The sequence below is a fragment of the Gambusia affinis genome, linkage group LG23 (genome assembly GCF_019740435.1).
Source record: "Gambusia affinis linkage group LG23, SWU_Gaff_1.0, whole genome shotgun sequence".
NCBI lineage: Eukaryota > Metazoa > Chordata > Actinopteri > Cyprinodontiformes > Poeciliidae > Gambusia > Gambusia affinis.
In genome coordinates this window covers 11,039,660-11,053,049 of record NC_057890.1, presented here as the reverse complement: position 1 = coordinate 11,053,049, position 13,390 = coordinate 11,039,660, and the positions used below count along the sequence as shown (strand labels likewise).

Genomic DNA, 13,390 nt, shown 5'->3' with positions numbered 1-13,390 from the left:
AAGCAGACAGTACACAGTTACTGATCAGAATCACTATTGCTATGCGATTCTTTGTTAATCACCTTTAATTGGGAATTTGCAAAATAATCTTCTGACCTCATACAACCTTCAGTTGTTAAGGAAAGAGTTTGATTTGTGAAACCACATGTAACCACTGGCAGAAGAAATCTGTCCATTACAACACATTACTGTCTTCTTTCTTTCGGGAAATGGTGCTCTGTTTTCTGTCTTTACTCCCCAAATGTTATTTCCTCAAATGCCACTCCTCTCTTTCACATTTCATTATGTCCCCCTGCTCACTGTATATCGATTCAATACATAAGAGCAGTGATGAGGGTGAGTACTTGAGTTTCTTGGAGGGTTGTTGGGCTCCTCACAAAGGAAAATCAGAATCTGCCCTGTGGGCCTCCTGCTTACAAATGATATAAACATATTATGCATAAGAAGCAGATTGAGATATGAGGTGAAATAATGACACAATCTTAATAAAGCCCTCGCTCGCACATGCATGTGCATGCTCTGTTATATATGTATATATGCAGACTAACTCCTGCTTGTCCAATCCACCCACACACTGATAAAGATCACTTCAATTAACCCCAAAGCGTAGCCTGATTATGCAAAAAAGAGGCATTCTTTGTGTGTGTGTGGCTGAAAAAGTCCCCATCCCAGCTGTATTAATTGAATCCAGTTTGGCTGACTGGTTATTGGAGAGGCAGATGATTGACTTTTTTATTCATTTACACTCCTTGTTTCTTTACATTTCCACGAACACACCACCTTGGAGAAAATGTATTATTGAATGGAGACTGTGGGACGTCCCCTCTCACACAGGCCTCCGCAATGCTCTGTTAAACCCTCACTCCCCCCTGTCATTCATCGTAGGGATGTGTGGGCTGAGCGGCGCGCATAAGGGTAATAACACATTCTGTGTTTACTCACACGAAACCAGAAGAGATGAAAGGGAATACAGAAAATTACAGCAACACAATGATGTATACTTCTGGCTGCTTGTGTTAGAAGTCTGCTAAAAATGAAAACCTCAAAACAAACAGCTCTGTGTTTGAGGAGTCATCTCATGATGTGTACGTCTGTTTTCCAGGTACCTGATAATGCTGTGATGGCCCTGGTTCCCAAGCAAGTCACAGCTTACAACTCAGTAAATAACTCCACAGTGTCCAGAACGTCTGCAAGTAAATATGGTGAGAATTCCTTGCTGCATATCTAACCACATAATATTTGTATCATAATGCACTGCGTCATTGTGAAATGCGGGGAGATACACAGCTTTAAAAGAATTTGGGAGAAATATGTGGAGAGATGAGGAACCTGCTACATGGAGACAAATGTAGAGCAGTTTGTGAAGACAACCAGTTAGCAGCTGCAAAACAAACGAAAGCGTAAAAAAGTCGACCTTCTAAAGATGCATCACAGACCTAATGTGACGGTTTGAATCAAAACATCTTTATGTCCAATTCAATGTCCAGAACTAAATCCAAAGAAAAATTTGTAGCAACAGTTGGAAATGTTAGTTTTATTAATAAGAAATATGGAAAGCCATGCATCATTTTCTGTCTTCATCACAATTACGCAAGTTCGTGGTGATTCATTATAAAAAGCCTCAACTAAATAAACTGTGTCTGTAACTTCACAAAACGTGCAAAGGTTTAAGAAGAAGGAATACTTATTCAGTGCATCATATATACACGTATCCTTCAGGGGTAAATGTGTGCTTGTCAGAGCAAGAAAGACGAGCCACATATTAGAGTAGTTGAAAGGATTTCTAAAATATGAAGAGACCAAATAGACCTTTCCTTTCACTTGTTCAGGCCTCTTGAGACATAGAAGAGTGTCCTCTCATCCTTCCATGTGCCAATGTATCCTCCGCCTGCCAGTCTGCTCCACGTCTCCTTGAGCCTCCCGAACCATCGAGTTAGATGCTGATCAAAGGGCTAGCTTTACTGGTCACAAACACTTCAGGCACTTCAAATGCAACGCCACAATATTAGCATTGCCTCATTTCCATACGGTCTAACCTCACCTCCCTACTACCTAATGACACCAGATAGGACATGAGTGGTCCAACACATGAGAGAGGAAGGAAGCTGGTAATATTTCCTTCTACTATTTTAATGGGACTGACTCGAAATGTAAATGTAATGCATGACTGGTGTGGTACTTGAGGAGTGACTTTGAACTCCTCCTGAGCACAATTGGCAAATAACAAACATGGAGACGAGGCAGAGAGTGCAGAGGAGGAACCGTTTGGTACAAGTTTCAACATATATACAAACACTATGACTTCTTTTCTGCTCTTTACATAATGGCCTTTTCTGCTTTGGCACAACATTGTCTAGAAACCACACTTAAATCCTAAAGGTCACAGTTTTGACCTGTGTTGCCCTAAGGCACTAACAGATTGATGCAGCAGAGTGAAGTTAGTTGTCCCCACAAAAAAAAAACAGCAATTAGCTGACGGTCAATGAAGTGTCCCTTAAGAGACATTTTTCAATTGATCATTCATTCAGTTCAGTAATCGATACCAAACATACTCCCCCTATATCCATCTTTTTTTTAACTCTCTCCTTCATACTCTGCTTGCTCTTTCTTCTCTGGACAGATTGATTTCTGGCACTGTGAAAATCACCTTTTTTTTCTTTTTTTTTTTAACACTTCTCCCCACAGACCGCACCCACTGATCAATTTTTTTTCACACTGTGTAAACATTCATTGAGCCATGTGTTTGGAAATGTCATCGCCACTCCGACCGCTGGGTGGGCCATACATATTTCATCTCGTCTGACACCTGTTCGATTTTCTGTCAGCTGCCGATATAATGTCTTGTCAACTGAAGGAGATGCTGTGAAAAATTAACCATGCAGACTTTCTGAAAGTTTCAAAGACAAGCTCACAGAAATGAAAGCCTTGAGCCAAAACCCTGCTCTGTAATGGCATTGCTTATTTTAGTCTATTTTCCAGCTATTATAATTTTTCTTTTTCATTCTTGTAATGGTTTTTAACCAGTCATTCCTGGTTAACGTTCATCCATCTTTTTTTTTTCCTGTTCATGCCTCCATTGAGATATTTTTTCAGCATTTATTCCATGTATTTCTTTTACCAACTCTAATACTTTTGGATTGTTCCATTACAAGGGTTATGGGATAGAACAGCACAAAATAGTCCAAAAAATTTATTTCAGATAAATTCTTATTTTTTCTCCAAGTCATTTCACAATTATGTTCTTTATTATATTTACACATGATGTCCATCTATCAAATAACTCCCTCATGTACTCCCCCCACCCAAAAACAAAAAATCATTGAAGTCTTTGGTTAGAATTTTAACAATCTGGATGAGTAAATAGACTTACTCCTACTGTATATTCATAGAAATTTGAATAAATAGAAAGAAAACAGCAATGGTCTTTGACCTTGTGATTCCCACCAGCTTGAAGTAAACATTTTTCTTCACAGAGAACATGATTAAGTACACTGGAAGTCCAGACAGCATGCGCTCCCGGACTCCTATGATCACTCCTGACCTGGAGAGTGGGGTGAAGGTCTGGCATCTGGTTAAGAACCACGAACACGGAGACCAGAAAGAAGGCGACCGTGGCAGCAAGATGGTCTCTGAGATCTACCTGACACGACTTCTGGCTACAAAGGTAAGAGAAACCTGCTGAAGAAAGAAGAAATCCCCTTTATTTGTATTCCTGTTGATATTTATCTACACATATTCTTATTGGGATCTTAGCACAGTGTGGCATCATTTAATGTCTTGAAACAGTTGAGCAAGTGAAAGTATAACCGGTCACTATAACCTTTATGCGGTATTATGACGACTCAGAAAGCCCTTACTTTATTTAAATATTCATGATTACTTGGGATGAATCATCTCAGTGGAAAATATTATTCAAATGTATTCTCTATCCCCTCAGGTGAGAGAGGGAAAATAGATATTTTTGTTTATTTGCTTCTTTCATTACCTTTCCACAGATGCACCATATCAAAAAGTCTAAAGAAGAAAAAAAAGCTACAAAGCTTGTGAATGTTAGAAAAATTATATGGCCAAACAGAACTGGTGATAAAAAATGAGACACTTTAAATGTGCCCTGGGACAACAGCCTCTAAGACGGGAAAGAACCCAATAGATAATTTGGTTTAGAGGGAAGTGTGACTTTAATCCTAGAGCTGAATGTAAATCACAATCTGCTCTTAAAGCACCTCACCCTTCTCCGTTTTTTTTTTCCTTTTCATTTGACTAACATTATTAGAAAGATGGAGCCAGACATACTAAGGCAGTAAAAGAAAGGGTGACTACGCTCTGGAAATGTTCAGGCTGAAATTGCTTCAATCAGAACAATTTCACATTGGGGTTTTTTTTCCCTATCCAGTTGAAGCCTTTTTAAAAGTTTACAGGCAGAACCCAACTCAGTTCTTTATAAGTCCTAAGCAGGAGCATGAAAGGCATGAGGAAAAATATAAGCTCTGACATGATTTGTGCTGATAAGCCCACCACATCAAACCTGTTTGCTACGAGCTAGATCAATTCAAAATGAGTTTATTTGCTATTTTTAGATAATACATCTCTCAAAACAAAGTAATTTATCAGAAAAGTCCATTTTGAAAAAAAACAAACATTTTAATTACATTTGATTAAAAACTGCCCATTTTTATGCACATCTCGTTAATCCATAAAAAAAAGTTATTCACATAACACCAATTAAATATTTCCCATAGAGAATGTTTCTACTAGTTTTCTGATGGCAGTGGGTTCTTAATCCTTGAGGTTGAAAAGCCTTGTTGCCATCACCCTAATATTAAGCTTCTTTCACAGATTCTATAAAACAAACTTGTAGGTAAAATTAAGATTGCCTGGGGTATGAATATTTTTGACCTTGCTGTGTAAATTCATTTTGTTTTATGTTTGTTAAAATAAAAGATAGTAAAAATATTATTTTAACCTACTGTGGAAAGTAAAAGATAGCTTGATTGATTTAGTTGTTTGAAACAGCAAACGCCAGAAAAGAAGAAAAAGTTTGATGGGTCTCAAATTGTTCATTGTAGAATGATATAAAAAGCTTTGAAGTGGTTTGCAACTTTAGCCAACCGCAATGTATGTCAATTCCGTGTATTTTTATAGCGCCAATTCACAACCTGTCATCTCAATGCACTTTACAAAAAAAGTACAATATTTTCCTGCTGTGCTTACAAATTATTTATGTCTTGTCACTCTGTCACGGTTTAGTATTATTCTACGTCAAAATGTCTAAAAAGCTTGTGCGAGAGAGATTCAGTCATTACAACAGGACTTCTCAAGAGCTACTTCCTTTCTTACTTTGAGAGTTTCAAGCACAGACACCAGGTGTCAAATTTAAACCTCTCACCTTAACTGGAGCTCATGATAATAGGCTAAACTTATTGAAATCAATGATGTCAGGCCAACACAGCAAGTGACAGCCCTTTGTGAGGACAGACTTCACTTTGACGAGGAAATGTCAAGGTAAGAAAAAAAAAAAACCTCAAGTAAAAAAGAGAATATGTTTAAATGTAGGTAACATGTTCTTTGGGGATAGCTGCCGTGCAGATGTGTTGGCAGAATCAGATATTCAATTAACTGGGTAGGAGCTGTGTAATAGTGACTGTAACAGAGAACATAATAACCAGCATATGAGAGAGAAACTAATAAACAAACAAGTGATTGGAGACTAAAAGGAAGCCAGGGAGCTGCAGCAGCTGTCATCATGACACATACTGTACAGCCCTCCACACACCTTCACACATGCAGTCATGTCGGCTCACAGCCTCAGCGAGTCGCTTTGTTTCCCTGCTGTTATCCCACTCTGAGGTGCAGAGAAAGGGAGCTTCTGGCTGTTGACAGAGCATCGTCTTTAAAAATGGATTGTTTTTGTGAAATAACCAGTCTATGTTGGCTGGCCATCTTTCTTGGTGAGAAATGATTAGGCAGACAGGCGGTGTAATTGACTGCGTTTGCCTCTTGCCTTGCCAGTAAATACCTCTCCCTGGCAACATGGCTCATGCCTCTCGTATTAGCTTCACCGGTGAGGCTTTGGAGTGGGTGGGGTGAGTAGGGGTACAGCAGGTGTTTTATTTAGTGGCACAAGGAAAGGGTGCGTTTTCTCACTTTTACACAGGTGAGTGTGGGGCTCTTCTTCCCTTCCAGCGTTCTGATTGTTTGCTTTCCTTGCATTTCATTGTTGAACGACATCAAAACATCCAGATGACACGTTGTGTTTAGAGTGCAGTCTAATAACAGGGTGGATGGTTGTGGGAGGTGGTGGTGTCTTGGCAGAAATCAGCTCCACCAGGGAGCAGGAGAACCCTGTGATGACGACAGTGTTGATACCAGAGCAGCTTTTGAGATAGAAGATGACTGGCAATGTCACAGGTTGAGCACTTGTATGCCCACAAGAAGCTCCCAAAGCAGCTTGGAAAACACTGGAATTTAATTGAAGTATTTTCCAGCTCCCAAAAGAAATGGAAAAAGAAAATTAGGCATGTAAAATATTTGTAATCAGACTTAATACTACAAATTAAGTCTGACTACAAAAGGTGTCCTTCCTGTGTCTCTTCTTTGTGTGCTTTCATATTTTCTTTCCTGCTGTCCTTAATTCCTTCCTTCATTCTCTTCCTCTTTCGTCCTGTGTATATTACCTTTTAGTATTTCTTCCTTGGAGTCTCCTGCCCTTTCCTCTGTCTCCTGCCTTCCTTTTTTTTTTGTTTTTTCTTGTCTGTCTTACCTTTACCTATTCCCTTCTCTTGTTCTTTTATGTTGTGCATTTTGTGTCCATATCCCTGATCAGTCTTTCCTTTTATTTTATTTTTTAAACAGTGACTCTTGGATGAGCTGCAACTATTGTTTTTTAACCTATATACATAGACTCCATTACCATGTGTCCCTTTTTTAAGAAACTGCTTTTTCTGGCATTTTTTCAATGATAGTAAATTGCATTTGTGACCCTCTTTGGTGGGATTCTTTGAAAGAACATTTGAGTCCATAATAACTGGAGGTTTTTTACTTGCTTTGTGATCCTTAAGCACAGAACAAACAATCAGCTTTGGGATAAAGACATAGTACAGCATGAAGTACAAAATGAGCAAAAATCTTAAACTTCTAGGTAAAATTAAGATTGCTTGGGATATGAATATTTTGGGCCTTGCTGTGTAAATTCATTTGGTTTTATGTTTGTTAAAATAAAAGATAATAAAAATATTATTTTAACCTACTGTGGAAAGTAAAAAATAGCTTGATTGACTGTCCAAAACAGTTGTACTATACTGTTATAGTATAGTATGAGTATACTATACTATATAGTCATAAATAGTATCGTATACTATATATGACACGTTTTTTGCGTCACAGCATGTCATTTTTGCACGTTTTCTTGGTCATAGTATAGCCTAAAAATGCTAGCCTATAGCATTTTTTCCTTTCACAAAAATGGGCAAAAATGAAGCATTTGGGTCATAGTATAGCGTATAGCATGTCGGTTTTTTGTGTTTTTCGCATTATAGTATAGCAAGTATAATTTTTGCAAAATTTTTTGGTCATAGTATAGCGTGTAATTTTTCCGCGTTTTTTGCACCATAGTATAGCACGTAAATTGTTTGCGTTTTTCGCGTCATAGTATAGCATGTATTATTTTTGCATGTTGTTTGCATCAAAATACAGCATGTCATTTTTGCGCGTTTTTTTGGTCATAGTATAGCATGTGTTGTGTTTGAGCGTTTCTTGCGTCATAGAATAGCATGTGTCATTTTTGCATGTTTTTTTTTTGTCATAATATAGCATTTTTTTGGCATTCTCATGTTTTAGCATGTTGTTTTTGCGCATTTTTCGTGTGACAGTGTAGCATGTGTCAATTTTTTGTTTTTTGCGTCATAGTATTGTATGTGTCATTTTTACACGTTGTTTTTGCCAAAGTATAGCATGTCAAATTTGGGACATTTTTGACATCACTGTATAGTATGTGATTTTTTGGACATTATTGGCGTCATAGTACACTGCCATTTTTTCGACATTTGTGACATCATAGTATAGTATATCATTTTTTTGACATATTTGACGTCATAGTATAGTATGTCGTTTTTTAGACATTTTCGACGTCATAGTAGTATGTTGTCTTTTTCGACATTTTCGACATCACAGTATAGTATGTCGGTTTTTTTTTACATTTTGGACGCCATAGTATAGTATGTCGTTTTTTAGACATTTTCGACGTCATAGTATAGTATGTTGTTTTTTCGACATTTTCGACGCCATAGTATAGTATGACGTTTTTTAGACATTTTCGACGTCATAGTAGTATGTTGTTTTTTTCGACATTTTCGACGTCATAGTAGTATGTCGTTTTTTTCGACATTTGACGCCATAGTATATGTTGTTTTTTAGGACATTTTCGACGCCATAGTATAGTATGTTGTTTTTTAGACATTTTCAACGTCATAGTATTGTATGTCGTTTTTTTTTTTGACATTTTCGACGTCATAGTATAGTATGTCGTTTTTTTAGACGTTTTAGACTTCATAGTATAGTATGTCGTTTTTTAGACATTTTCGACATGATAGTATAGTATGTTTTTTTTTTCGACATTTTCGACGCCATAGTATAGTATGTCATTTTTTAGACATTTTCGACGCCATAGTATAGTATGTCGTTTTTTTAGACGTTTTAGACTTCATAGTATAGTATGTTGTTTTTTGACATTTTCGACGCCATAGTGTAGTATGTCGTTTTTTAGACATTTTCGACGCCATAGTATAGTATGTCGTTTTTTTAGACGTTTTAGACTTCATAGTATAGTATGTCGTTTTTTAGACATTTTCGACATCATGGTATAGTATGTCGTTTTTTTCGACATTTTCGACGCCATAGTAAAGTATGTCGTTTTTTAGACGTTTTCGACGCCATAGTATAGTATGTCGTTTTTTATACGTTTTCGACGCCATAGTATAGAATGTCATTTTTTAGACATTTTCGACATCATAGTATGGTATGTAGTTTTTTTAGACATTTTCGACGTCATAGTATAGTATGTCGTTTTTATTGACATTTTCGACGTCATAGTATAGTATGTCGTTTTTTTCGACATTTCCGACGTCATAGTATAGTATGTCGTTTTTTCGACATTTTCCACGCCATAGAATAGTATGTCGTTTTTTTGGAAATTTTCGACAAAATAGTATAGTATGTCGTTTTTTCGACATTTTCGACGCCATAGTATAGTATGTCGTTTTTTTCGACATTTTAAACATCATAGTATAGTATGGTTTTTTTTCAGATATTTTTGACGCCATAGCATGGTATGTCGTTTTTTCGACATTTTTGACGCCATAGTATAGTATGTCGTTTTTTCGACATTTTCGACGCCATAGTATAGTGTCGTTTTTTCGACATTTTCGACGTCATAGTATAGTATGTCGTTTTTTCAACATTTGACGCCATAGTATAGTATGTAATTTTTTTCGACATTTCTGACGTCATAGTATAGTATGCCGTTTTTTTCGACATTTTTGACGTCATAGTATAGTATGTCGTTTTTTTCAGCATTTTCGACGCCATAGTGTAGTATGTCGTTTTTTAGACATTTTCGACGCCATAGTATAGTATGTCGTTTTTTTAGACGTTTTAGACTTCATAGTATAGTATGTCGTTTTTTAGACATTTTCGACATCATGGTATAGTATGTCGTTTTTTTCGACATTTTCGACGCCATAGTATAGTATGTAATTTTTTAGACATTTTCGACAAAATAGTATAGTATGTCGTTTTTTAGACATTTTCGACAAAATAGTATAGTATGTCGTTTTTTCGACATTTTCGACGCCATAGTATAGTATGTCGTTTTTTTCGACATTTTTGACGTCATAGTATAGTATGTCGTTTTTTTCGACATTTTCGACGCCATAGTATAGTATGTCGTTTTTTATACGTTTTCGACGCCATAGTATAGAATGTCATTTTTTAGACATTTTCGACATCATAGTATGGTATGTAGTTTTTTTAGACATTTTCGACATCATAGTATAGTATGTCGTTTTTTATACATTTTCGACGTCATGGTATAGTATGTTGTTTTTATTGACATTTTTGACGTCATAGTATAGTATGTCGTTTTTTTTTTCGACATTTTCGACGCCATAGTATAGTGTCGTTTTTTCGACATTTTCGACGCCATAGTATATAGTATGTCGCTTTTTCGACATTTTCGATGTCATAGTATAGCATGTCATTTTTTTCGACATTTCTGACGTCATAGTATAGTATGCCGTTTTTTTCTACATTTTTGATGTCATAGTATAGTATGTCGTTTTTTATTGACATTTTCGACGCCATAGTATAGTATGTCGTTTTTTTCGACATTTTCGACGTCATAGTATAGTATGTCGTTTTTTTCGAGATTTTCGAAAAAATAGTATAGTATGTCGTTTTTTAGATGTTTTCGACGCCATAGTATAGTATGTCGTTTTTTATACGTTTTCGACGCCATAGTATAGATTGTCATTTTTTAGACATTTTCGACATAATAGTATATAGTATGTCCCTTTTTCCACATTTTCGATGTCATAGTATAGCATGTCGTTTTTTTCGACATTTTCGACGCCATAGTATAGTATGTCGTTTTTTCGACATTTTCGACGTCATAGTATAGTATGTCTTTTTTTTCGACATTTTCCACGCTATAGTATAGTAAGTCGTTTTTTATTGACATTTTCGACGCCATAGTATAGTATGTCGTTTTTTTCGACATTTTCGACGTCATAGTATAGTATGTCGTTTTTTCGACATTTTCGACGCCATAGTATAGTATGTCGTTTTTTCGACATTTTCGATGTCATAGTATAGTATGTCGTTTTTTTCGACATTTTCGACGTCATAGTATAGTATGTTGTTTTTATTGACATTTTCGACGTCATAGTATAGTATGTCGTTTTTTTCATCATTTTCGATGCCATAGTATAGTATGTCGTTTTTTATTGACATTTTCGACGCCATAGTATAGTATGTCGTTTTTTTCGACATTTTCGACGTCATAGTATAGTATGTCGTTTTTTTCGAGATTTTCGAAAAAATAGTATAGTATGTCGTTTTTTAGATGTTTTCGACGCCATAGTATAGTATGTCGTTTTTTATACGTTTTCGACGCCATAGTATAGATTGTCATTTTTTAGACATTTTCGACATAATAGTATATAGTATGTCCCTTTTTCCACATTTTCGATGTCATAGTATAGCATGTCATTTTTTTCGACATTTCCGACGTCATAGTATTGTATGTGGTTTTTTTCGACATTTTCGACGTCATAGTATAGTATGTCTTTTTTTTCGACATTTTCCACGCTATAGTATAGTAAGTCGTTTTTTATTGACATTTTCGACGCCATAGTATAGTATGTCGTTTTTTTCGACATTTTCGACGTCATAGTATAGTATGTCGTTTTTTCGACATTTTCGACGCCATAGTATAGTATGTCGCTTTTTCGACATTTTCGATGTCATAGTATAGCATGTCGTTTTTTTCGACATTTTCGACGTCATAGTATAGTATGTCGTTTTTTTCGACATTTTCGACGTCCTAGTATAGTATGTCGTTTTTTTTGACATTTTCGACGTCATAGTATAGTATGTCGTTTTTTTCGACATTTTCGACGTCATAGTATAGAATGTCATTTTTTAGACATTTTCGACATCATAGTATGGTATGTAGTTTTTTTAGACATTTTCGACATCATAGTATAGTATGTCGTTTTTTATACGTTTTCGACGCCATAGTATAGTATGTAGTTTTTTTCGACATTTTCGACGTCATAGTATAGTATGTTGTTTTTTTTCAACATTTTCGACGCCATAGTATAGTGTCGTTTTTTCGACATTTCTGACGTCATAGTATAGTATGCCGTTTTTTTCTACATTTTTGATGTCATAGTATAGTATGTCGTTTTTTTCGACATTTTCAACATCATAGTATAGTATTTTTTTTTTCAGATATTTTTGACGCCATAGTATAGTATATCGTTTTTTCGACATTTTTGACGTCATAGTATAGTATGTCGTTTTTTTAGACATTTTCGACGTCATAGTATAGTATGTCGTTTTTTTCGACATTTCCGACGTCATAGTATAGTATGTCGTTTTTTTCGACATTTTCGACGTCATAGTATAGTATGTCGTTTTTTCGACATTTTCCACGCCATAGAATAGTATGTCGTTTTTTTGGAAATTTTCGACAAAATAGTATAGTATGTCGTTTTTTCGACATTTTCGACGCCATAGTATAGTATGTCGTTTTTTTCGACATTTTCAACATCATAGTATAGTATGTTTTTTTTCAGATATTTTTGACGCCATAGTATAGTATGTCGTTTTTTGGCCATTTTTGACGCCATAGTATAGTATGTCGTTTTTTCGACATTTTCGACGCCATAGTATAGTGTCGTTTTTTTCGACATTTTCGACGTCATAGTATAGTATGTCGTTTTTTCAACATTTGACGCCATAGTATAGTATGTCGTTTTTTGGCCATTTTTGACGCCATAGTATAGTATGCCGTTTTTTTCGACATTTTTGACGTCATAGTATAGTATGTCGTTTTTTTCAGCATTTTCGACGCCATAGTGTAGTATGTCGTTTTTTAGACATTTTCGACGCCATAGTATAGTATGTCGTTTTTTTAGACGTTTTAGACTTCATAGTATAGTATGTCGTATTTTAGACATTTCCGACGTCATAGTATTGTATGTCGTTTTTTTCGACATTTTCGACGCCATAGTATAGTATGTCGTTTTTTTCGACATTTTCGACGTCATAGTATAGTATGTCGTTTTTTCGACATTTTCGACGCCATAGTATAGTATGTCGCTTTTTCGACATTTTCGATGTCATAGTATAGCATGTCGTTTTTTTCGACATTTTCAACATCATAGTATAGTATTTTTTTTTTCAGATATTTTTGACGCCATAGTATAGTATGTCGTTTTTTCGACATTTTTGACGCCATAGTATAGTATGTCGTTTTTTCGACATTTTTGACGTCATAGTATAGTACAGGGGTGTCAAAGTCAAATGGACGGAGGGCCAAATAAAAAATTTAGCTACAAGCCGAGGGCCGGACTGATCGAATGTTCATTGAGATTTTTTTAAATGACGCATTTGGTCTAGTGCAGCGGAAATTTCCTGCGGACGAAGTGCTTGCGCGTTGTGAGGATCGAGCAGAAGTGCAGCGTTGTGAGGATCGAACGAAGTGCGGCGATCGCGTTTTTTTCAGGCGGTGCCGGCTTGCTGCGGGCAGTTCTAATAATAAATCAAGATCATCCCAGGGGTCAGAGAAAATCTCTCGCTGGTCGGATGTGGCCCGGGCCTTGACTCTGAC

At 36.1% G+C, this 13,390-nt stretch overlaps 1 protein-coding gene across 1 annotated transcript in view; it reads left to right on the top strand.

The window, feature by feature from the left end:
* The window catches only part of plxna4 (plexin A4), a 268,637-nt gene that overhangs the window by 211,070 nt on the left and 44,177 nt on the right, over positions 1–13,390 (top strand). The window contains exons 29-30 of the mRNA XM_044108055.1: positions 1,103–1,202; positions 3,474–3,664. Coding sequence (XP_043963990.1) covers positions 1,103–1,202; positions 3,474–3,664 — 291 coding nt within the window. The remainder of the gene's footprint in view (positions 1–1,102; positions 1,203–3,473; positions 3,665–13,390) is intronic.